The sequence below is a fragment of the Tachysurus fulvidraco genome, chromosome 11 (genome assembly GCF_022655615.1).
Source record: "Tachysurus fulvidraco isolate hzauxx_2018 chromosome 11, HZAU_PFXX_2.0, whole genome shotgun sequence".
Lineage (NCBI taxonomy): Eukaryota > Metazoa > Chordata > Actinopteri > Siluriformes > Bagridae > Tachysurus > Tachysurus fulvidraco.
In genome coordinates, this window is record NC_062528.1 from 6,874,858 (window position 1) to 6,900,185 (window position 25,328).

General features: G+C 38.6%; 2 protein-coding genes across 4 annotated transcripts in view; both read left to right on the plus strand.

Moving 5' to 3' along the window:
* The window catches only part of esamb (endothelial cell adhesion molecule b), a 108,677-nt gene extending 90,174 nt beyond the window's left edge, over positions 1-18,503 (plus strand). For both annotated transcript variants that reach the window (XM_047820791.1, XM_027173932.2), the window contains exons 2-7: positions 7,643-7,788; positions 10,162-10,363; positions 12,512-12,667; positions 15,587-15,709; positions 15,800-15,929; positions 16,871-18,503. In XM_047820791.1, the coding sequence (XP_047676747.1) occupies positions 7,663-7,788; positions 10,162-10,363; positions 12,512-12,667; positions 15,587-15,709; positions 15,800-15,929; positions 16,871-17,291 (1,158 nt within the window). In that variant the 5' untranslated portion in view covers positions 7,643-7,662 and the 3' untranslated portion in view covers positions 17,292-18,503. The remainder of the gene's footprint in view (positions 1-7,642; positions 7,789-10,161; positions 10,364-12,511; positions 12,668-15,586; positions 15,710-15,799; positions 15,930-16,870) is intronic.
* A 226-nt stretch (positions 18,504-18,729) lies between these two features.
* On the plus strand, positions 18,730-24,813 carry LOC113660442 (V-set and immunoglobulin domain-containing protein 2-like). 2 transcript variants are annotated; one of them, XM_047820785.1, is made up of 7 exons: positions 18,730-18,874; positions 20,550-20,713; positions 21,086-21,290; positions 21,472-21,630; positions 23,582-23,701; positions 23,779-23,914; positions 23,995-24,813. In XM_047820785.1, the coding sequence occupies exons 1-7, from the start codon at positions 18,823-18,825 to the stop codon at positions 24,110-24,112; spliced, it is 954 nt and encodes a 317-aa protein (XP_047676741.1). In that variant the 5' UTR covers positions 18,730-18,822; the 3' UTR covers positions 24,113-24,813. The 2 variants fall into 2 exon arrangements, with proteins under 2 accessions (XP_047676741.1, XP_047676742.1); XM_047820786.1 differs by having other exon boundaries at positions 18,731-18,874; positions 23,998-24,813.
* Positions 24,814-25,328: the final 515 nt, after the last annotated feature.

Genomic DNA, 25,328 nt, shown 5'->3' on the forward strand with positions numbered 1-25,328 from the left:
GCTGGTTTTGATGACATCACATGACATAAATCTGTGCTCATTTAAAAAAATTGCAAGCTCTTTTGAACATCTTGGAAACCATGGTGTTTACTTGATTTTGCATTTATTTCTACAATGGTAACATAATGTACATAATGGACTATACAATATTTCAGTCATTTGCTGTTTTTTGCACAACTCTATATATTATCCAAAGGACCTGCTGCTAAGAAACTGTGTTCATTCTAATGTTACTGCACGAAATATTGTTTGAACATTCAGTATTTACACTGGTCGGTCGGCGCTGTTTCTGTTACTGTTTATTGTCTTTTGTGTATTGCATTTCTTTGTACTTTTTGTATTGTCTTGTAACCTTATGTCTGCACTGTTTTTTGTCCTGCACTGTCTTTTGTCCTGCACTGTCTTGTTTTTGCACTGTTTGCACCAGGTTGCACAGTTGCACTTTATGTGGCTAAGACTACTTACATGTCCTTAGCCCTGTCTTTGTTTTATGTAGCACCATGATCCTGGAGAAACGTTGTCTCATTTCACTGTGTACTGCAACAGCTATATGACAATAAAAGCTTCTTGACTCGACTTGACTTGACTTGAATGACTGATTGATGCCACGTTTCTAACTGACATCTTAGCCTCAGTGTCTGACAGGATGCTTAATGGTAGCGTGGGGTGATATTGCACAGGGTGTTGATGAACTATCAATATTAATAATGATTCATTCTAATTATTGATTTGTGTTCTGTGTGAAAGAGAGAGAAAGAAGAAGAGAGAGAGAGTGAGAGAGAGAGTGAGAGAGCACGAAGAGTCAATATAAATGCCCTGAAAGCTTAAAAGGAGGGGATTTGGATGTTCTGAGACGGAACACTCAAAATTTCTTCCAATAGTCTTGGGAAGAAAGCTAATGTACGTTAATGTAATCCTGTTTAAAGCAGCTTCCTCCCAGTTTTTTTTTTCTTTTTTTAATCAGAGCACCATCTGGCCAAGAGCTTAACGTTAACCTACAAACCCTGGTAACAAATCACATACTCTGCCGCGATCCCTTTCTGATCCCCACAGACCCTCTTATCTATTACACTCCAAGAACAGAAAGATTAATAATACAGTCGTTTACATGAACAATGGAGCCTATTGAGTCTGAAATGAGTTGGGGAGTTGATGCTCTGTGAGCCCAGTGAGTCCCAGGGCTCCAACGGCTTCGCTCCGTAAAGTGCTTTCTGATGTGTTGCCGCCACTTTCGCTCACAGAAGATTAGCAGTTATTTTAAGGGTTGGCTCCAAGCAAGGCCGATTGTCTCTCCTAATGCTTTATCTCTAAGACCCTGGTGAGCTGGAGACAAGCGAGGGAGATTATTTGAGAAGACGAAGGGTCTCTGGTTAATGAGAGTGGACTCCTGTTGATAGTCAGGTCTTGGGTTTAGTATTTTTCTGTCTCACAAGGCTTTCATCCAGGCATTTGTGAAAGCCTCTTGATCCCCTGAGACTGAATTAGCCAACATGAGCTTTTATGCAACACTGAAATCTAGTACTGAAATATTGTGACTTCACACAGGTGTTTTTTTATTGATGCACCAAATGTGCTAGTGGTGTGTAAATCAAATACATTTATAAGATTCTTTTAAGATCAGACAATACATGACCAGTTTGTCTAGTTTCTTCCTGTGCGTATTAATTCAGTTGTCTGTTTTACATTTACAGCTTTTGATAGACAATCTTATTCAGAGCAACTTAGATTTTTATTTAAGTTAATACAACTGAGGGTTAAGGGCCTTGCTCAGGGGCCAGCAGAGGCAGCATGGAGAACCTGGGATTTAAACTATTAACATTCCACTGCCTTTAACCACTAAGCTGCCACATCCCACAGCCCTGTCCCTTAACTTTGGGTTTTATTGAAGTTTTGTCTTTAGAGTTATCGATGACGAAGCGTGCGGTTATTTCATACATAGTGTGGACTGAACAGACAATTACTTTCCAGTGACACATCAGACTAATACAGAGGTAATACTGAGGTACTACTACTACTACTACTAAGTAGAAAAAAATAAATATTCTTACAGCATACCATCTGCAACATGGCTTTATTGAATAATGTGAATTTATGTAACATTGTCTTTACACTGCAACACAATATTGTGACACAAGTGCGAAATTGCTTTTATACAACAGCTCTATATACAAGAACTTAATAAGTGACATTTCGAACACAATATGGCCAAACATTCTGTTTATACTTTCTTTGCTAGAGGAATTATATCTCAAATACGCCACACTCGGTTTATAGCTTGTTGACTAGCTTTTTAGCTAGCTAGTTAGCTAGCTCACAGTGATTTATACATTTCTGTTAAAGATATTTCTGGTAAAATTGCTGCCCTTCTTCCATTTCAAGCTTTCTGTACTGTATTAACCATTTTGACTAGTGACAGAAATTTTATTTACTTATTTGTTTGTTTGTTTATTGGTTTATTTAACATGGACAGTGTACATCAAATGTGCCAGAGTTAGAAAAAGGCCTACTTTTTTTTAGCTCTCGACAGAATGTTACAGAAACAACTGTATAAAATTTGACATTATAAATCATAACCATACAAAAAAAAATAGTGTAGATAAAAGTCAATCAAAACACTCTTAAATACACTCGTTAAAACCAACATGCATGTACGTGAGGGAAAACTGACAGTAACAGGATAGAAACAGATGAGAGATAATAAATGATTGCATGGAATATTTGATACAGAAAGACTGAATGAATCACTTCTTTAATTGTGCTATATAAAAAAAAGGGCTGGATGTGTCCAATTCCCTATAGTTACAGGGATAGAGTTCCAGTGCAGCTCTAACAGATAACACAGACAGAATGTAATTACTGTTTCTCAGCAGAACAATGCAATCTCCTCTTGCTGCACCCGTATGCAATTGTGTAGTGAATTACACATTAAAACGTCCCAATGCGGTTATAATAAATATAACGACACAGCTCGACCAGTCATTTGTTATTTTTTAAATAATTACTTGAATGTTTCTTCAATTACTTGAATGCTTCCTGCCTGCAAATATAAATCAAGCACATATTTTAGCTTAACAACATAAACGTTTAATGGCTTTTTCTGCCTTACATTTTTACTCGTCCTGTGATCATCAGTAATTATCTGATAAAGTCATCATACAGTACGCTGCTGCCCTCATTTGGCTGTCAACTCAAAATACAGCCCATAACCTATTTGACTTTTCAGCAAATGTGAGTTTAAATATTAACATCATCAGTCTCCTGCTTTCTTTACTTATTTTTTCTAAGGACATTGTTTCTACCTTGACGGTCAGCCATAACATTAAAACCACCTGCTAATATTATGAAGGTCTCTCTTGTGCTGTTAAAACAGCTATGATCCATCGAGGCATGACAAGACCTCAGAAGGTGTACTGTGGCACCTTGAACCAAGATGTTAGCAGCAGATCATTGACGTTCTGGGGTGGAGCCTCTATACATTGGACTTGCTTGTCCAGGACATCCCACAGATGCTCGATCATATTAAGATATGAAGAATTTGAAGGCTACGTCAACACCTTGAACACCTTGAAACCATTCAGGTGTGTCAGGGTGCATTATACTGCTGAAAGAGGTCCATTATTGTATACTGTTGCTCTGAAGAGGTGTACTTGGCCTTCAACAGGGTTTAGGTAAGTGCTACATGTCAAATAAACATGCATCCTAAGACTCAAGGTTTCCCAGCAGAACATCATATAACCCGGACAGAGCATCACAGTGTGTCTGCTGGCTCTGAGCTACGAAAGCTCTACACACAGCATGTCAGAGCCAGCATTAACTTCTTTCTGTGCTACAGAAGCTCATATTTAGGATTTGGACCAGGCAGGCAGGTTTTCACTCCTGAGTTTTGATCCTGTCACCGGTTCACTGGTTGTTCTTCCTTGGACCACTTTTGAAAGATGTACAGATCCTTATGCTTGCCCATTTTTCCTTCTTCCATCACATTGACTTTGGGAACTGACTGTTCACTTGCCACCTAATAAAAACCGTCAGTGGCTTTAATGCTATGGCTGATGAGTGTACGCCATTAGGTATAAACCTGTACTAAACACTAAGTTTTGAGTTTTTACTCAACATATTCAAACTTGTTGGGAAATGTGGTAGCCTAGTAGTTGTGGTGTTGGACTACTGATCGAAAGGTGGTCACCAATCTGCCACTGCTAGGCCCATGAGCAAGGCCATCAACCTCTTGCTTTGGTTGCTCTGGTTAAAGTGTATAAGTGTACTACATGCTGTTTATGTGGAGTGGAAGCTGTAACATGTCACACTACTTCTTGTCCTTCTCAATGTCTATTAGCAACGATACAGATGGAGCTGGATCCAGGGATTAGGTCAGATTTTCTTTGATTTATTAAACGTAACACAGATGTGACAGCAGATGTAAAAGGGAGATGATACATGTTAGTATAGGGAGGAGGGGAAGAGAAAGAGAGAGACAGAGAGAGAGAGTTAGAGAGAGAGAGAGACCAGATGTAGTGATTGTAATAATTGAAGCAATTAAAATGTACAATACAAGTTTTATGTTTTTTGTGCCTGTTGTGTGTGTATGTGTTTGTGTAGGTGATTAGTGGAGCCTGAATAGAGCTGAATTTTCAGCAGTTTTATTTTTTATTAAGGCAGATAATTAAGCTTATTCAAGGCGTGAAATTATTGTTCAATTGTAGAATTTTCTTCTTTGATTTTCAGTCTATTATTTTGGCTGTCTTGGTGATGGTTAATAGTTCCTTAGTCATTTAATTCAAGAAGTGATTAATAAAGTGTACAGTACATGGCATGTACAGTTAAGCTCATTTACTGAGGTGCATCACTCTTTCCTTTTCTTGTGTTCCAGTTCTCTTCCTGTTTTTTTTCTCAATCTCACTTTTTTCACTCCCAGTGCTGCTATTACATTAAGTGTAGATATGTTTATATAGAACCCTCTTATACAAATTCCTATATTTTTGCACAATGTACTGTAAAATATACAGCACTATGTGTATTTGTGTACACCTGCACTTTTTTGTCTGTTAGCACTGTTTTTTTCTCACACTGTTGCACTAGGTTGGACAACCTAGCTGGGACAACTTACTTTATGTCCTTACTGTAGCTCTATGTCGTTCTGTGTAGCTCTATTTTGTTCTATGTAGCACCAGGATCCTGGAGAAACGTTGTCTCATTTCACTATGCACTGTGTCAGAAATATATGGTTGAAATGACAATAAAAGTTTGTTGACTTGACTTTCTTTTTCAGGTTTTTGTATTATGAATTTTCCTTTTTTTCTGATATTGCCATGTTATTTGACCAATGCTTGGGCTAAGCAGTGAGCAGCTGATAACTTCAACAAGATAGATTTCATGAAATATCTAGAATTTCCACAATTTCACTTTTTGAACATATAGTACACGGTTACAGAAGGGAAATGATTTATAATCACAGTCTCTGGTGTCACCCAGATGAGGATGGGTTCCATTTTGTGGTCTGGTTCCTCCTAAGGTTTTCACATCACATCATCTCAGGCAGACTAGTCTAGATTTACAAGAAAGACTAGACTAGATTAGACAACAAAACAGATTAGATTTTTTACTCTAAACTAACTAGAAAGTCAAGACTTCCGTACTAGACTAACCAGAAATGATAGACTTAATAATAATAGATTTATAATAAAGACTAAATCTGTAGATTAAATTAGACTAGACCTGCACTCTAGCCCCAATGAAAGACAGAAATTCACTGTGCTGTTTTGTACTTGTGACTAAAATAAAAGTTGCTTTTGCAATAATAATAATAATAATAATAATAATAATAATAATAATAATAATAATAATAATAATAATAAAGAAAGAAATATATCTGTGTGTGTGTGTGTAGCCATAATAGGACCTTTCACACCTTTGGTGCTTGGACCCTAACAAGATGCCAGCACTCTGACATGATCGCTATGATCTAATTCTCCTAAAAATTCTCCCTTTTTTTTTTTTTTTTGTGCTTGTTTTTTTTCCATTTGGTTTTGTGAATTAAGTCTTCACTGAAAGCATGAATAAAGACAAAGCGATCATGTGTTACATCATCGTGACCTGGGCTGTACTTGTTCAGGCAAGGCTCAGGAACTGCTTGGAAAATTGAGCCAGCAGATTGTTCAGGGATTAGCAAGAAAATTAAGACTGATTTTAATACCAAAATAGAAATAGGAATTTGTTTGAGGTCTGCAGCTTTTCCATTGAACAAGAAATCACAGACTTTACACTTAAAGATTAAAGGATGATGCCAGCATTCTGATATAAAATAGCTCGGCTCTAACTGTTCCAGCTGCTTAGTTTGAATAGAGAAAGTGAATGCAGTGCAGTTTAGTCCATCAGAACAGTTACTGTATGCGTGGACATACTACCAAGCTGGCTGATCTGGATGATAGAGGCTGCTGGGATCAGATGATCCATCTTGAACTGTCCAGCCCAGGAGAATATAATCTCTGTAAGTCCGCTGTTCTGTGAGTCTTCATTTATTGATTTGCTTCTTCAAGGTGTGTGGTGGAAAGATTTAGAGCAGATTAGTTCCAAATGTTCTCGCAATTTCATGCTCTATTTGATGTTGGATTGTCTTCAGTGGTGTTTTTCTTCTGAGAAATAGAGTGCAAAGTGAAACTAAACAATGTCTGAAAATCTGAGCTGCAGTTCTGCTTCATCCAACAAAATTCATATTTCCGTCATAATTTGCTGTTTATCTTATGTGTATTAATGAAATAAATTGCATCTATACATCCATTCATGTGATTATCGCTAGCTTGGTTTCTCTATTGGTTGAATGGATTTTGTTTATCATTGTATATAGAAGAGCCACTGATTACATTTTTACAGTTTGTACAAGCAGGGTGATGGTCACAGTAAGATCAAATGTCAAATTTTTTTATTCTTCAATTACCTGTCTGGTGCATTTAAAGGGAATATTTGGCAACAAAAAATGACTTCTAGACTAGACAAGATTAGACTAACAATAAAAACTGGGCTAGATTAGACCAGACTACATTAGACTAGGCTAACAAAACAGATTAGATTTTTAGACTAGCCTAACTAAAACGTCTAGAGTCTAGACTAACAAGAAATAATCATAACAGATTAAGACTGGACTAGATTAGTCTAGACCTGCACACAAAAGCCGGGACATGCAAAGACAGACATTCACAATGCTGTAATGTATGTGACAAAACATAATTTAACTGAAACTGGATCCCCACAATAAAGAAATATGTCAGTGGGCACTCTTTAAGCCCAAGGGCTAAACTTCTGTGAGACCACGATGACCAGCGCTTCTGATGCATGTGTGAAATTTTCCCACATGAACAAGCACCTAAAGAAATGTCTGAAGGGAAAAAACAATCCTAACAGCTATAATAAGACTTTTCACATCCTTGGTCCTTGGGCTCTAACAAGATGGCAGCACTCTGACATGATCGCTATGATCTAATTCTTGTAGAAAGCAATTATTTTTTGAATGCAAAACAACTCAGCTGATTTATCTAATGTTATTCACATAGTCTCTTCCGTTCAAAGACTTTGTTTAATTTTAAGAGAGATATGGTGCATGGATTACATTTGGATCTTTAACAAGTTCTACAATTTGCCTACACTGTAGGTGATTCCCAGAAGGTCGAGATGCCAAAGAAAGATGTGGAAGCAATTAAGGGCCAAATGGTGGTTCTGGAGGCCTGGTACACGCCCACATCCATCATCGAGAAAAATACAGTCATCTGGAACTTCATGGCCAGTGACTCCAAACAAGTGAGTGACAAGTGCTGGCTGCAAAAGTATACTGATTTCTACACATGATTATTGGTTCAGCAGTGTCTAATACTTTGTGTATTTTTGGTGCAGCTGCAGATGTTTTCAAGCTTCAAAATGGGTCCGTGTGACATCATTTAAAGATTTAGTAGAAGTGTTTAAACTTTCTTAAATGAGAAACAAGCTGAAGAATAAAGAGAAGCTTGTTTGGAACGTTTCACCCTTCACTCTTAAATGATTCATTGAAATAAATAGCTTGAACTGGTTCACAAGTTGGGGGCATGGTGGCTTAGTGGTTAGCACGTTTGCCTCACACCTCCAGGGTTGGGGGTTCGATTCCCGCCTCCGCCTTGTGTGTGTGGAGTTTGCATGTTCAACCCGTGCCTCGGGGTTTCCTCCGGGTACTCCGGTTTCCTCCTCCGGTCCACAGACATGCATGGCAGGTTGATTGGCATCTCTTGAAAATTGTCCATAGTGTGTGAGTGAATGAGAGTGTGTGTGTGCCCTGCGATGGGTTGGCACTTCGTCCAGGGTGTATCGTGCCTTGATGCCGGATGACGCCTGAGATAGGCACAGACTCCCTGTGACCCGAGAAGTTTGGATAAAGCGGTAGAAAATGAATGAATGAATGAATGAATGGTTCATAAGGCGATGTTAGTGTTATTAGGTGAAGAATACAAGTCTAACAATTTAATTGAGTAAAATTGAAGCACAAAAACATGACACAAATAAATAGAATAATAATCTAGACTTGCACTCTTACCCCAAGCTTCTAAAGCTGGGATATGCAAAGAAAGATATTCACTGTGCTATGATGTATATGTGACTAAAATAAAACCTGCTTTTTCTTTTAAAAAAATGTGTTGTTAACATAAATTGTTTAAGAACTTTTCACAGCAGGGAAAAAATATTATACTACTTCTGCTTGTAGTCACCCCATCAGATCTCACTTGCACTTAAGTCACTCCATCTCTTACTATAGATATAAACTTATATTAATATAATATAAGAAGAAATTGTTTTTTTATTGTCACACATACAGTACATTGCAGCAATATAATTCCTTTCTTTTCATAACCTATCTTGTTGGGATAAGAGCAAAGGTTCAGCTATAATACAGTCCCAACTGCAGCATCACGGTAGTGCTGGGGCTTGAACCACTTGAGCCACCACTGCCCCTGATAAGTAATAATTAACTGGCATTTATTATTAATGTACAGGTAAATGACTGTTTGTTGCTGTGTTGTGTTCAGACACTGCAATTGTAAGCTTGGGCGAATAGGCAGGGAAGTAGTAGCTCAGTGGTTAAGGTGTTGGACTACTGATCTGAAGGTTGTGAGTTTGAATCCCAGGGCTAGCAAACTGCCACATAATTGTGCAGCTGTATGTAATTAGGTAAATGTAAGACATTCTGGTCTAGCCAAGTGCTGTAAATGTAATAGGTCTAGTAATGTACTGTTCACACAATAATCTAGTAGCTCCTCAGCTCAGTGTCAAAAATGTTGGACCATCACAACAGAAAGTTGTGAGCTCAAATCCCAGCATGCCAACCCACTTCTTCTTTGCCTTGAGCAAGGTTGTATAAATACTAAGTATAAATATAAGAAGGTCTCCCAAATGCCATGAATGTTTTCTTTAGACTAGAAATTGTGTATTGTCTATGCATTTGTTTCCTAAGACAATTTATTTTAGTTATTTTCCTAAAAAAATATCAGTGTTGAAGTACAAGTCTTAACAGCAGGCACAAATTATGGCTATGTCTGCATAACATGTATAGCATAGAGTGTTTTGTAAAAGTCCATTTCCAAAGTCCACACTGTCTGCATTTTGTAAAAACCTTGTGCTTAACTATAAGCAAGATAACTAATGTTTCTATACAGAACATTTACTTTAATGTGGCATCAGATGTAAACACCCATTCAAGTCAATTTAGTTTGATTCAGGTAGGAAATTGGGACCTTCTCAAATTGGAACACATGCTCATCTGGGTGACAACACCTGATATTGTAACACTAATATTCTGAATAAACAGCATATTGGTTTTGTTCGTATAATGTTGTAAATGTAGGGCGGCAGTTCTGGGAGGCCCGTGTGCTACTGTATGTGTGATTAAAAAAAGTTTTAAAAGCTCATAGCTATGAACTGACTTTTCAGTTTCAGACACTCTAATAAAGAGCAACTTACAAGCTCAGTCAGCTATGTATGAATAATTTTTGCTTATTTTTCTTTACCCATATAGTCATTGCTAGATCGGTAAATCTGCTAATATGTCCAGCATTAATAATTACACTTATTAGATATAGGTATAGATATAGAGATGCTGGTTCAAGGCCCAATAAATTGATGTATGATTTGTATCCCATGCTATTGCAGATTATCTCCTATTCCTCAGGGGAGATTGGGATTGGAAGTTTGGAATTCCAGAAACGTGTTGGTTTTGCTGCGTCCATGCCCTCCACCAACCTCTCCATCTACATCAACAACACGCAGGAGTCTGACTCAGGCCGTTACCTCTGCAACGTCATCATTCCTGGAGCACAAGGTCTTTCTGGGGAGCTGCAGCTAAATGTTAAAGGTGAGTACAGCAGAAGATATTTTAGCTTTAATAGCTTTTGTATTGGCTGATTCACAGTGCTCCTCAAAGGTGATATCTGTTGCACCAAAATACCAAAACAACATTAGCATGCTAGTGATGGTCAACGTTATGGATCTAAGGGATCAGGTGAGTGTAAATGTGATCAGACTGGGAACAGGTGAGTGAGAGCCGACAGGTGAGTGTGAACAGAGGTCTGGTGACAGTAAATGAATGAAGGAAGTGAATGTGCTTTCTGTTTTCTGTGGAGTGGAGACCGGTAACAGAGTACCTTATATGATATATACAAAAGATTGCGCATAAATGTGAAGCCATGATTGTTAAAGTGTCATTGAGATGTATATGTAGTCTAGAGTTGGAAGGGATGGGGGGGCTTATTCCCCTGAGACTATGACTCATGTAAAAATCTCTAAATAACAAAAGTGTAGTAATATATTTAATCAAATCAAATTTTTATTTGTCACATACACATACAGAGTACGACATGCAGTGAAATGCTTGTTACGTCTGTCCGGTATTCAAGCATAAAAAGGAATGGAATTAAGGATTAAAAATAAAACCAAAAGGAGGTAGATAAATAAAAAGTATAAACTATATAGAAACTGTATAAAATATGAAAATATATGTGAAAAATATATGTATACAAATAAATGTGTTGTATAGGCAATACAAATTAAATTGATTTTGTGATTGTCCTTAAAGTGTCCATGTGCATGGTATGGTGTGGTATAAAGTGGCACTGTGCTGTGCAAGTCCAGAGTTAAAGTAACAGTCCAGAGTTAAAGGGTCAGTGCAAAAAAGGTGTGCATAAAAACAGTGAAGATGGAGGGAGAGGTCCAGTACTAGATCCTGGGTGTTTCCTGGTTTAAACTCCAAATGGCCTGCGGGAAGAAGCTTCTCCTTATTCTCTCTGTGTTTGCTTTCAAGGAAAGGGAAGCTTTTCCCTGAACGCAACAAAGAGGTGCTGTGGATGTCCACCACCCTCTGTAGGGCTTGCCTGTCCTGCATGTTCCCGAACCAGGAAGTGATGCTACAAGTCAGGGCGCTCTCAGTGGTGCTGGTGTAGAAAGTCTTTAGCACCTGAGAGGGTAGTTTGAAGTCCCTTAAGCGTCTCAGATGGTACAGACGCTGTCGGGCCAAGGTTTTTGATGTGACAGGACCAAGACAGGTTCTGTGTGATGTGAACACCCAGGTACTGGAAACTGTCCACTCTCTCCACTGGGGTCTCGTTGATGTTTAGCGGTTGGTATGACCGCTCCTGCTTCGTGCTGAAGTCCACGATCAACTCCTTAGTCTTGCTGACGTTCAGGAGAAGATTGTTCTCCTGGCACCATCTCTCCAGGTTTTTAGTGTCCTGTAGGTAGGCCGTCTCGTTGTTGTTGGAGATCAGGCCCACCACAACAGTGTCATCAGCTGTTGTAAATCTGTAGTTTTGATGAAATTAAATTAGTTTAATTTCATCAAAACTACAGACTTACAAACTGACATTCAAAATGTTAACTTTGGTGGAACAGTTACATTATATTATTATTACCTCACCAAATCTTCCAATGAATGATCAGTCCAATGGCCATATGTGAACAACAGTGCAACCTGCTGACCGGAGTAGGTACTGTTCTGTTTAACAGCTCAAACCAGTATGTTTTAAAACTTGTTATAGCAGAACGAACCTTTAAAACAAGCGCTAACCAACCCACGAGTTTCTTGTACTGGTAAATCTTGTACTTTATTTGTGGGGCTGTCAAAAGAAGCCCCAAAGCCCCACCCTCGCAATTCACCACTGTATGTAGCCCTGACTCAGCTGTAATATGTGTTGTATCTCACATCCCATATAAAATGTGACACCCATTTACAGCAGCTGTACTGTATGGCAGTTTAGGTTTTTTTTAATCAGGCTTTATTGCGTGATTGTGTGTTTTTTTTTTTTGTTCATTATGACTTTGTATTATAAACCTGTGTACCACCAAATGAAAGATTTTTTTTTATTTTGGTACTTGTTTACTTCATAAATCCACCTATCTTAAATCTTGAATTTATTGACACTTATTATGATCTAAAAAATATAACTAGCTTATGTAGCTTATCGTGTTTGAAATGCGTTGAGTTTGTGAATTATCTTTGCTTTTCCAGTCCCTCCCTCTACTCCAGTGTGCTCGATGAGCGGGAATCCTGTGCTGAGAGGGAACGTGACGCTAAGCTGTAAATCCAGTTACGGCAAACCCGTACCTCAGTACAAGTGGACCAAAGCTGCTCCTGTCTCTGAGGTCTACTTCTCTCCAATGCAGAGTGAGTCTGTTATTTCAGAAATGGTATATCTTTTATTCCTAATTTATTTTTCATCTATTAAAGTTTTCTTCATTCTCGAAATAAAAGTCACACACACACACACACACACACACACACACACACACACACACACACACACACACACACACACACACACACATATCTCAGTCAAGGTGACACATTTGGTATCCTGTATAAGAAACACTTAACAGCTGGATGAGTTTCAGTTGTATTAAGGGAACCAATTGTGAGATATAATAAATAAATAATACCAATGAAATATAGTAATAATGATATTAATCTTAATTAAAAGAAAGGTTTGGGTCAAGCCCTTTGTCTTTCTGTTTCAGAGATTATTATGAGACCTGATATAAAACAGTGTTACCTGAAACAAACAGCACATTGTCTGTTTCCCTGTTTCCCTCACACATACTCATATACGGTAGGCAACATCTCATTGCTTTCTTTTCTCCACTGCTCTCCCAGAGTGGAGGCCATGCCCTCAGCCTATGCTTGTGCTTGGCTACCTGGGTAAGGAACCAGACAGTTAGTTCAAATAGACTCGTAACACAACGTGATGTAATCGTTGACCACTTTATTAGGAACATGTAAACATCAGACATCAGAACGGGGGGAAATGTGATCTCAGAACCTGCTCATCTACCACAGTCTCTATGGTGTGATAAAACAGCTAAAACATCCAGCGTGTAGAAATTCTGTTTATGGAAACACTTCATTAATGAGAGAGGTCAGAGGAGATTGGGCTGAGCAGCAGACTACTGTACTGTAAAACAAAAATAACCAATCTTTACAAACATGATGAACAGTAGAGCAGGATGAAACCCGATGTGGTCTTCTGTTGGAGCCCATCTGCATCACGGTTCATCATGTTATGGGATGCTCATGTTATGTGGAATGTGGTGGCTTAATGGTTAAGGCACTAGATCATCAATCAGAAGGTTATGAGTTCAAGACCCAGGCCCACTAAGCTGCACCTGAGCAGGACCCATAACCCTCAATTGCTCAGTTCTAGAAAATGAGATAAAAATGTAAGTTGCTCTGGATAAGGGTATCTACCAAAAATGTTATGCATTCTGAGATGTTTTCTTAGCTCACCATTATTATAAAGACTCTTCCTGACAGCTCAGAATGGTGAGGGCATTTTCCTCTGACTTTCTCATCAGCATGGATTTTTCCACCCACAGAAATGCTGCTCAATGAATGTTTTTTGTTAGTCTTTTTTCACACACCAGTTGTTATGAACTCTACACTCCTATAAAAAGAGGTTTCTTGTGGTCTTATGTAAAACACTGAGTTTCTATACTTAGCCAGTAAAACTGTTCCCTAAGAACTGATTATAAGTAAAACCATTGGAAAACAATGAAGCTTTAATTTTCAAAGAATCTGTCTAGTGACTGTCAAGTGAAATCAGTGCCATGACATCTTGGGATTTTCTGTATGTAGCTAACGCTTTGAGATGTTCATAAATTTCATATGAATTGAAATGAAAGAAAATTTTACACATTTTTTCTAAACATAATAATTAAAAAAAACCCTAAGTGATATTAACTTGGATTCAAAGAGCTCTGTTGAGTCCTTTTCCATGAACCCTTTGTTCTAGATAAAGAACCATTTTCAGCAAGGGTGTACGTAGAAACATCTCCAGCAAATCAGTACTTTCTGAAATGACTTAACCCAACCTGCCTGACACAAAGCACCGTGTGACTGTGATCCCATTTTTTCCCATTCTGATGTTTGATGTGTAGCTCTTGAATTGGTTTTGCATGACAATTGTATACGCATTGTTCTGCACACACATGATTGTATAATGCAAAAATGTGCAGGTATATAGGTGTTCCTAATTAAGCGGTACTGTATATAGGAAACTGTGGCTTATAGAAGTCACTGATGTAGTAAAGCTCCTTTATCTTTTCACTTCAGTGTGTAGATCCATGTCTAGTCCACACTATAATGTGTAATAAAAAACTTATTAGCTGCTATTTAAGCCAGTTAGTGTGGGGTAGAGGTCTTCTCGGGTCTAAAGAAATGTACCCGACCCAAAGTGACCCGAATCACTTTTTACCCGAACCCGACGTGCATAATATTTTTTTTAAGACCCGACCCGAGACAAACTCGAAAAAAATTAGATCCGAGTCCGACCTGACCCAACCCGTTGGCAATTTTTTTTAACCCGACTGGACCCAAATGTTGAATAACTCTACACTAAAGTAACCGCTACAGAGTGGATTCAAAATTGATTGACAGGTCTGTTTCAACGGAAATTAGCTTACTGCCAGCCACACGTCGCCAGTCATATGTCGCAAGCGGTGTTGGCAAACAGAGGAGAGTGGGAAAATGACTCGAGTCGATGCACACACACGAGATACAGTAGTTCGGTTCTTCTCGGGTCCGTTCTGTAAAAACACATTTATTTTAAATTACCCGAGACCCGATGCCGCTATTATTAGACCCGACCCGTGTCCGAGGCACACGTGAAATTTTTAGACCCGAACCCGCTCGGGTCTCGGGTCAGAAGTCGGGTTTTCGGATCTAAGTGGACCTGTGAAGACCTCTAGTGCGGGGTGTATCTCAGGGCATTCAGCGAGTGTTATCCGATAATCCCTTTCCAAGCATCACAACCTGCTCTGGTTGCTTGGTTACATTCAGAGTCTTTATCCTTTTCTTCTTACGCCTGATGGAACAGTGTGAAAATTATTGTTGCTTGCTTCTCTTTAGTTCCAGTGTCTGATTTTTTTGACTACAATGATGACCATACTGTACATTCTTGGATTTTTAAGTATTTATTACAACAATGCAGTAATACACAGAACCCACGTGACGACTGAGTTGCTTTCGATTTTTCCTGATTTTATTTTATGAACTTTAATGAAGAGCATGAGGATAATGATATGCTTTCAGATGAGCGGCAGGGCACCCTGATGTTAAGCAACCTGACCAAAAGTATGTCAGGTAAATACGTGTGCAAGGCCAGCAACGCAGCCGGGAGCGACAGCTGTCACATCAACTTGGAAGTCTCCACCCGTAAGCACTACTAACTCAAGCATAAAGCAGCATCTTGTGTACTTGTGTGAGACAAATATCCTGTAGCTGAATTCTTATGTTCCTCTGTAGTCAGCAATGCCTGGCTGATAGCAGGAGCCATTGTGGGTTCGGTTGTGGGGTTCGTGGCCCTCGTCCTCTTTCTGGTCTTCATCTTCAGGAGGGAATGTGACACAGAAGATGAAATAGCCAATGAGATCAAGTGAGCAACCACTTCTTCTTTCCATGCAGTCTGTCTCAGTGGCGATTGTAAAGGGATGGTTTTTAAACATTTATTTCTGCTGTAAAATTTAGCAGCGCAAATAGTTTGTCATATTGACTTATGAGCCTAGATGATGACACAGCCACGGGTGCCAGGGGAGTACAGCTGTTCTTTCTTGGTGGGAGGGATGCACTCTCTTCGTCTGTCTGTTACAGTGATGCTAGAAAACCATGGCCATCTGCAGGCTCATGCATGCCTATAGATACTCCAGAGAACTTTTCTCTGAGTTTGTTATGGTGCCCTGTGACGCATTATGAGCAGCAGTTGAAGTGTTTTTCCCAGAGGCCAAAAAAAAATAAACATTTCTGTTTTTACCTAGCCTAATAATTTTCAAAATTGATTAGTTTTTTAAACAAATGTTAAATTCTAAACATTAATGTTGACATCAAACCCATTTCTACTCTCTAAGATGACCCAATTCCTTGTTCATAAGAATTTGAATGCGTTACCTTCAACCACTAAAGGTCTGTGTAAGCTTTTCCCAACAGAGGTAAGAACATCTCACACTGAAACCAACAGTGTCCTGACTAATTATATATCAGACTGTTGGCGAAAAAAAATAATTAGTTTGTTTATACTGATCATACAGAATATGTCTAAGTCCAATTTAGTTGTGCCACCATAATGGAACTCCAGTGTACTTTAAAAAAATTTAAAAGGGTTAAAAAATGTGCTTGGCTGGCCTCATGTGTCTCAGGATTTCCCCTCAGTGTTTGCTGGCTATATGATAAGTGGAGCTGGCTGCTAGGAGGGAATTTTCCACGACAATATTAAGTAGAAAACATTGAAAATATACATGTAAAGGTGCTGATATGAGAATAAGTCAAGAACTTAATACAGAGATTAAAAAGTATTATATGTTGTTCTGTAATTCTTTGCAGGGAAGATGCTCAGGCTCCAAAGCGGGTTTCTTGGGCAAAGAGCGCAACCGCGTCAGATATCATCTCTAAGAATGGCACTCTGTCTTCTATAGCCAACAGTCCTGCTCCTCAAGACCCTGCTCACATGCCTAGCAACCATTACCCATACACCCCTGGGCCCTGTGACTCCATTCTCACTGCTTCAGGTGACACACATCTGTACCCAGGAGACCCCAATCCTCTTCATGGGCTACCTGGGTACAACGCCAGCAAGATGCCTCCACACCTCCACCACCAACCAAAGAAGAGCTGTACACTCAGGACTGATGGAGCTCAGCCGCAAGGACCGAGCTCCACCCCTGTACTCATCAGATCAGTGCCGATCTGTGGCGCTGTGCCTGTCACGGTAGCCGCTCAGAAACAGGTCGGTTCCCTCGTCTAGACTAAACCAGTTACCTCAAGTGGAGCAAACAGACTCACCATTAGTCAATAATTTTGAATTTGTTTTTTATAAATAAAGTACGAGTTCTCTATGTAAAATATTAGAAGTCTGTTTTATAAAGTATATTGTATAGGATAAGAGAATGGTGATATTTTTTTTGCTTAGAATAGTGAATTGCACTGATCCATAACATTAAATCCACTGACGTGAATATCATTGATTATCTCTTACGTTGGAACTCGTCATTAATTTACATAATTTCTCAAAGTCGATGCGTCGCAAGTGTAAGGATCTAAGAGACTTTGACAAGGGCCAAATTGTGATGGTTACACAACTGGAACAGAGCATCTCCAGGGAAGGCTGGCTCTAAAAAAAGGTGTCATATCCTGCTTCTGAGCAGATGTCATCATAAGAAAATAATCAATTCTATTCACGTCATCTGCCAGTGGTTTTAATGTTCTAGCTAATCTGTGTATTTCTTCATCTTTCAAACTATGACTATTTTTTCATTTATGGTCTCAAACTCCATTTGATTTGACAATTTTATTTTCTGGTTAATGGATTTCAATATTTTTTCTAATGACATAGAAATGAAATTAAGGAAATAAAGAAAGTCTGCTTTAATGCTGGTATGTAAACAGTTCAGTTCTTATTACGAGTTAGAGATTTAACAACGTTAGGTTCTACTTTAAATGTTACCGTGTGCCTCTTTTTTGCTCAGGACGGTCTGCATTTCTACATTTTGCAGTCTGACTCTTTAACAGTCATCGGCAGATCTCTCGGTGAACAACAGTTTGTATTGAAAATGTTATTTGGTTCATGAGTTACCGTGTATAAGACAAATGGAACCCATTCATAAATGTTTAAACATTTCTAGAAAGGCAGAACAACACAGACATTTTAGATTTGTGCAATATTTTCTTTCGTGTTTTTTTGTTTTGTTTTGGATGATACATTAAATGTTTTAAGCGATGTGTTGAAAAGATGATCAAGCTTGTGACTTTGTGTTTGCTGCTTCAGTTCTCTACTCGGTTTTGTGCCGATAGATTGGGAATAATATTACCACCACCACCACCAAAAAAAAAAAACGTGTTTAATTACCTAAATATGAAAAATTTGTTATTTTTATATCATCTCTGATTTGTCTTTGGTTCCTTTAACTCCGGACATCTTTTATGAAAGTGAAAAAAAATAATTCTAGCGTGTGTAACAATTCTAGTGTGTGTTTGTTTCTTTATAAAACGATTGCTCTGTATAGAATAAACTCAGCATCTGTTATATTTCAAACCACACTTTTCTGAATTACTGTTGTATATTGCTACAGTATTTGATAAAAGCCAATGTATTTGTTGGGGTTTATCCAGAGTTCACTGTTGGTGTAATTTACACAGGGTTCCACCTGCTTGCCTTGAGCTTAAGCACTAACTGTGTTGACTAATCAGTGCCACGCAGGTGTGAGCTGTACAGTATGTTATCTCAGTAAACAACAAGGAAACGAAACCCGTATAATACGCGAGTAACACAAACAGACATGGCTCACACTCGCATGTTCTTCGTCTCTTGTATTTTGATCTACTGTTTTGGTAAGTAAACCTTCATTTCCTTTGTTACTTAAAACTTCAGCACTGACAGTTTTCTTTACACTGCAACCACGATCTCAGTGTACATTAGGAATCGAAAATTATATCTAAGTTGCTCTATGACATTGTCCTTTGTTAAAAGTGCTATAAATATAATGAATTCAATCAAATCATTTGAAATACTGAACTAGATCAGTCTTTGGAAAAATGCTTCCAAAGATTTAGTCTTGAAACATTAGTATTTTTTTTAGTATAAACTTTAAGTTCACTGCAACTAAGAGGGAAAAAAGAAGTACAAAGTCTTCTATGCATTTCTGAAAGTCTACATTATTCTACAAGATACACTTGATAGCATTTGTTCCTAACAGGTGTGAAATGTTTTAACTGATTTGTTGTGTTTATCTAAGCGACCATGATTAATCGACAGACAAACCACATAACCTGGAGACTAAACATAAAATAAAATAAAAAAACATTAAGAAAAAACGCCAAGTAAACGCTCGACTTCATTGACTGCTTTTTGTGTCATTAGATTATAGTGTAGTGAATTAATTGATCTGATCATTCATAAGGTAGCTTTTACAATAGTGCTAATTAAAGATAATAACATTGATTAGCTTCTTATACTGTCAAAGAGATATATTAGGCAGCATGTGAACATGGGAACTGAACTTTTTGACAAGGGACAAATTGTGATGGCTGGACGACTGGGTCAGAACATCAAACGGCAGGTCTTGTATGGTGTGTATACATTGCTTTCCAAAAGTACCCCAAGGAAGAACGACTAGTGATCCAGTGACATGAGCATGGACATGCAAAGTGCACTGATGCTCATACAGTACAGACTGAAGGCAAAACCATTTGGTCTGATTGACCAGCTTGATCCAACAGAGGACTCACTGTAGCCCAAGTCGGTCTGATAAATCATTTTCTTTTACATCATGTGGAAGGTGTGTTACTTTCCTAGGGAAGAGAAGGCAACCTTCAGAGGTAGTGTGATGCTCTGGGCTGTGATGTTCTTACTGGAAAATCTTGGGTCCTGGCATTTATTTGGAGGTTATTTGACATGTACTACTGACGAGCTGTGTTTGCATGGTTATTATTCATTCATTCATTCATTCATTCATTTTCTACCGCTTATCCGAACTTCTCGGGTCACGGGAAGTCTCAGGCGTCATTGGGCATCAAGGCAGGATACACCCTGGACGGAGTGCCAACCCATCGCAGGGCACACACACTCTCATTCACTCACACACTCACACACTACAGACAATTTTCCAGAGATGCCAATCAACCTACCATACATGTCTTTGGACCGGGGGAGGAAACCGGAGTACCTGGAGGAAACCCCCGAGGCACGGGGAGAACATGCAAACTCCACTCACACAAGGCGGAGGCGGGAATCGAACCCCCAACCCTGGAGGTGTGAGGCAAACGTGCTAACGACTAAGCCACCGTGCCCCCCTGCATGGTTATTAACTTTAGACAAAAAAAGAGAAAATGATGGTGAGAAAACATAATTATTAAAAGACATTGTTAAATGTAACTGTTTACTGTGTTAGAAGTTTGCTACATAATGACACTATAATACAGATAAGGCAGTCACATCAATCCGTCTTTGATTAGAGTGAAATAACAGCACGCCCCTTAGTTATCTGTTATTGTTGTCCTTCTCTAGATGAATCCTGGAGTTGGCATGCAGTAGTTGTGAAGAGCTCAGTGTTCGCTCACTCCGGATCATCAGCTGAGCTCTCCTGCAGCTACAGCACACAAGCGTCTCAAGGCTTCACGCTGGAGTGGCGTCATGCCGCTCCCGGGACTCCTGCTGTTCAAGCAAAGAGGGTAAAGGCTTAAACTTATTCCAATCCTTTTCACTTGTATATGACATTAAAAACAGATATAAAGGTTATGAATTTTCTGTAAATGGAGCTCTAACAATAGTTTTAACTGTTCAGCAAATCCCATGTTTACCGAAAGGGTTTTTCTGTGAGGAAACATAGCTTATACATTCAGCATTTTTAAAAGGCGTTATGTCAAGAAAATTCTTAATGTCAAGACAGAAAAAAAAACATTTCACTTGATTCAATATAGTCCACAACAAGTACCTATAGACATGGGGATGACTATGAGAATTAAATTGATGTATAGGAGGAAGAATAAAAAACGGATGGTAACTGTATCTCCACACTCGGTGTCCTGCCTTATTTTACGCAGGTGTTGTACTTCAATGGGAAATTATACTGGGTGGACTCTTGGGAGGACAGAATGACTTTAGTGCAGAATCCTCCAGTGTCTGGCATCGCGTCTGTGATGATCCACCATGTCCAACCCAGTGACAGTGGACTGTACATATGTGATGTTACCAATCCAAACGACTGGTCCGGAAGCGGGCAGGGTCTCATCAACCTGACGGTGCTGGGTAGGAGAACATCCAAGATTATGAATCAAACTTTGAGGAGAGTTGATATGAATATTTCAGTTGGAATCGTTTTGTTGAGTCGCTTGGGAATAAATGGACATATAAATGGGAATAATGAAATGTTATTAACTGATTCAGTCACCAATAGTGACATTTCTTTTTCCTTACATTTGCTATTAAGTGGCTCCGTCGGTGCCTGTGTGTGAGCTGAATGGCCACACCTACGTTGGGGATGACGTAACTCTTACCTGCCACAGCTCCCAGGGGGTTCCTACACCTATCTATTCATGGAGCAGAGAGCAAGACACAGCGCCTCTGCCCCCCAACAACATTGTAGCAGGTACAGTATGTATTGTACCACAATTCCCACAGATGTCTTGAAGAACCAGCTTTGATTGTTAGTGATTAATCTGCACCACTCTGCAGCTGAACCTATTCCTCAGTCTGCGATAAGGTTCTGTAACTGGAGCAAAGCTGTTTGCTCACCAAACATTAAACAGCTCTGTGGATTTACTTAAGACTTACCAGAGTCTCTGGTATGAAAAATACCACGGCCCTATTATTTGTTTAGCTGTAGTACAACCGACTATTGTTGGGCTAGAAAGATGATTTGAGCAGTTTGACCAGAATTTTTCTGTGAATTTGTTAAAGGAGTTTCTTTTTTATATATGTTATTTTTTACAGTTTAATACTAACAGTTGTTTCAAAGAAGCTTTACAAAATATAATAAATATAGAACCCAAAACTCAATTTTTAATATTAGACGTTTTATTATTTTATTTTAAATATTTACATTTATTTGTATTTTTACCCTAATGAGCAGGCCTGAGATGACTGTACAAGAAATAACTAGCTGAGATGTTAGATCATGATTATAAATAATGTCCTTTCTAGTGTCATATACAATCATTTGGAGTCATGTAACCAGGAGCTCCTGAGCAACTCATAAATTAGAGAAGATGAGAGATGGAGACATGTATACATGTATGTATGCATAATGTATGTATACATAATATGGAGATAATATTAGCGAGCTGTAAGTTTGCCGCAAGAACTCAGTCATCTTACAGCACACCAAATACAATAATGTTAGTAAAATGTTTTGACAATAAGAAGGAAAACACCATGTTGTGATTATGACATTTGTGTCATTTGTTACACATTCACTTGCTACACACACACACACACACACACACACACACACACACACACACACACACACACACACACACACACACACACACACAAAACAAGAACAACAACACTTCTGCACCGGACAATGCTTGTCATGGCTCAACTGCAACGAAAACCCAGGAAGATACAAATCCTGGCAGAGAGTCATAGTGTGTATCTTTACCATTGCATAGTGCAGACATTCTGTGGAGGTTTTCGAATGATTTGGTACAGTAAATTGTCAAAACAACGTGGACACCTGTCCGTCACACTCATATGTGGGTCTTCCTTAAATTGCTGTCACAAAGATGGAAGCACACAGCTGTATAGAGCTCCAAACCTGTACTCGAAGATCAGGTTGGTCTGAGCCCAAGCTTCAGCATCCTGCACCTGTCATCCGTCCTCTCAGACAGAATGTTTCAGCTAAAAATGGCTCCAGCAGACATGCATTAGTGTCTGTGGGCCAAGAACAAGCAAATCCATGAGAACCAGAGGCAGCTTGACTGGATCAGGGAATTGTTTTCAACCTAGCTGGAGCCATCTGACATCATCCATGCATGGATGTCCACTGGCCATTGCTCTGCTTCCCTGCACAGTTGACTATCTTCCTTCTTTGCTCCATGCAATGCCTGTGGTTGCTGCTCCCTTCTCTAGCATCACCATGGCCTGTTGCTCTACCTTGAGGTTTCGGCCCGTCCAAGTTTGGGTGTGTTTTTTTCCTCTTTGCCTCAAAGATATATTCCGGTAGGATTATTATTATTATTTTTTTTTTTTTTTGCTTTTTCATTTCGTTTATTTCTGCTGAACTTTGAGGCTAACCTTTGCATCTGGTTTATTTTGTGCCTGTTTTGAGATTTACATTAAACCGTTTGGAACCTTTAATGATACAGTATCTGAGTCATCTTTGCAGTCGGTTTCACCACCTGTCCTGTGGCTCACAGGTAGAGATATTGATGCTGATGTGGCCAGCATTGAAGTCCAAGCCCTGACAAAAAACCTTGCAGCTGATTCTACTGTCAGTGATGCTGTTATAGAGAATAAAGTTTTCTCACCATTCAGTTCTTTGACGTTTGAGTTACAGTAACTAACAGAAGACATACATATTTCCTGTGTTGCAGATCAGCGCACTGGTTCTCTTCTCTTGTCCAACCTTTCTTCTGCCTTTACTGGAACTTACACATGCAGAGCTTCAAATAATCTGGGTGAGGCTGCATGCAGCATTGCAGTGAAAGTGGCACGTGAGTATACCATCATATATTTCAGTAAAAGTATGTTTCAAAGTCTGTTTGCTAGATGAGAGTTTTTTGTTTGACAGACGGCAGCAGTGCAGCAGTGGTTGGTGGTGTGCTGATGGGACTTTTTCTCCTGGTCCTACTCGTTGCAGCGGCGGCCGTTTATTTCTTCTTCTGCTACCAGAAAACAGCTCACAGCTGCACAGAGAACAAAATGCGGTGTGTGTTGAAAAGTTGAAAAGTGACAAGGAAAAATGTATTACTTCTGAAATCCTTATTTCTTTCTTTTTCTTCCTCAGTAGAAAGAACGTTGATTCTTCAGGGAAGCGCCAGTCAGCTGGTCCTCTGCTGTCAGCTCATTTTGATGGGGATCAGCCTCCACATCTCAGAGTCTCTCACCTCAGCCCACTGGTGTAAACGTGGACATATTATCCATGTACATAGAAAAATTTATTCTATCTAGGTGATCTCCAAATTCATGACACTTATTGTCACTGGGTGCAAATGTGTGGGGGGAAAAAACAACAACAACAAAATACCCACAATAGCAGATTATTTTCTTTTCCTTGCTTGGCTTACGGTCTTGTTTGTCATTTGCGATGTTTCGGTCTTTGAGCATACACAGAAGGAATTTGTCATTTTTGTGTGTACTAAAATAACTGAATAATATTTTTATTAATCTCCTAGAGAAACATTGGAAATAACCGGGCATTACAGACCAAAACCAAACTTTGGGTACAAAAAGTAAACATATTGTATCAGCCGTTTTATCATTAGATAGTGAGTTTCCGTCTGAATTATAAACTTTTTTCCAGGAAATACTTTTTTATACACTATATAAGGCATAGTGGGTGACACAATCCAGTAAAAATCAATTTAAATTCACAAGTTTTATATCTACACACAATAAACACTTGCCAAGTAACAAAACATTAATTATGATATAATCTTAATTTTTTAATCATTTATAGAGAAATAAAATCAACTCAGGTTTATTCTATTTTTTGGCTTTGGGACAAGTTGTGTACAGGGACAGTTTGGAAAGGAACAAAATTACACAGTAGTTTGAGTATTATAACACACAATGTTGAGTGATTACACCTTTTGATGATCTAAAATGTGCTATTAAACTTTTTTTATTTGTATTTAAATCTACTTGTTTTTTGTCAACTATCTTCCAGACACAGAAGAGGATCAAGATCATGTTCATTTGGCCATTTGTTATCGTTGTGTGTCTTAGGTATGCTACAGGCAATTAGTTAGACAGCACTAGCTAAGTAGCTAAAAAATACATCATCAGAGGGAGCGTTCTCGGGTGATAGGAAGGATACACCTGTCATCTGGACAAGATCTGAGCATGAGTTTGGGCTTCAGGTGTTATCAAGATGGATAGATGGGTGGATAGATAGATAGATAGATAGATAGATAGATAGATAGATAGATAGATAGATAGATAGATAGATAGATAGATAGATAGATAGATAGATAGATAGATAGATAGCAAAATGATTCCTTTTTTATTTGCAATATATAAATATATAAATATAATATTTCAAAATATAAACTGTTAATATTCACAAGATATCCAGCAAACAATAAAACAACAATATTACACAAAATATAATACACAAAA

Bases quoted from the DNA above. Each gene is read 5' to 3' on its own strand.
- LOC113660442 (XM_047820785.1), top strand. From the start codon at position 18,823: ATGGCTCACACTCGCATGTTCTTCGTCTCTTGTATTTTGATCTACTGT. The intron at 20,714-21,085 runs GTAAAGGCTTAA...TATTTTACGCAG, and splicing joins CTGCTGTTCAAGCAAAGAGG to GTGTTGTACTTCAATGGGAA. The intron at 21,631-23,581 runs GTACAGTATGTA...CCTGTGTTGCAG, and splicing joins CCCCAACAACATTGTAGCAG to ATCAGCGCACTGGTTCTCTT.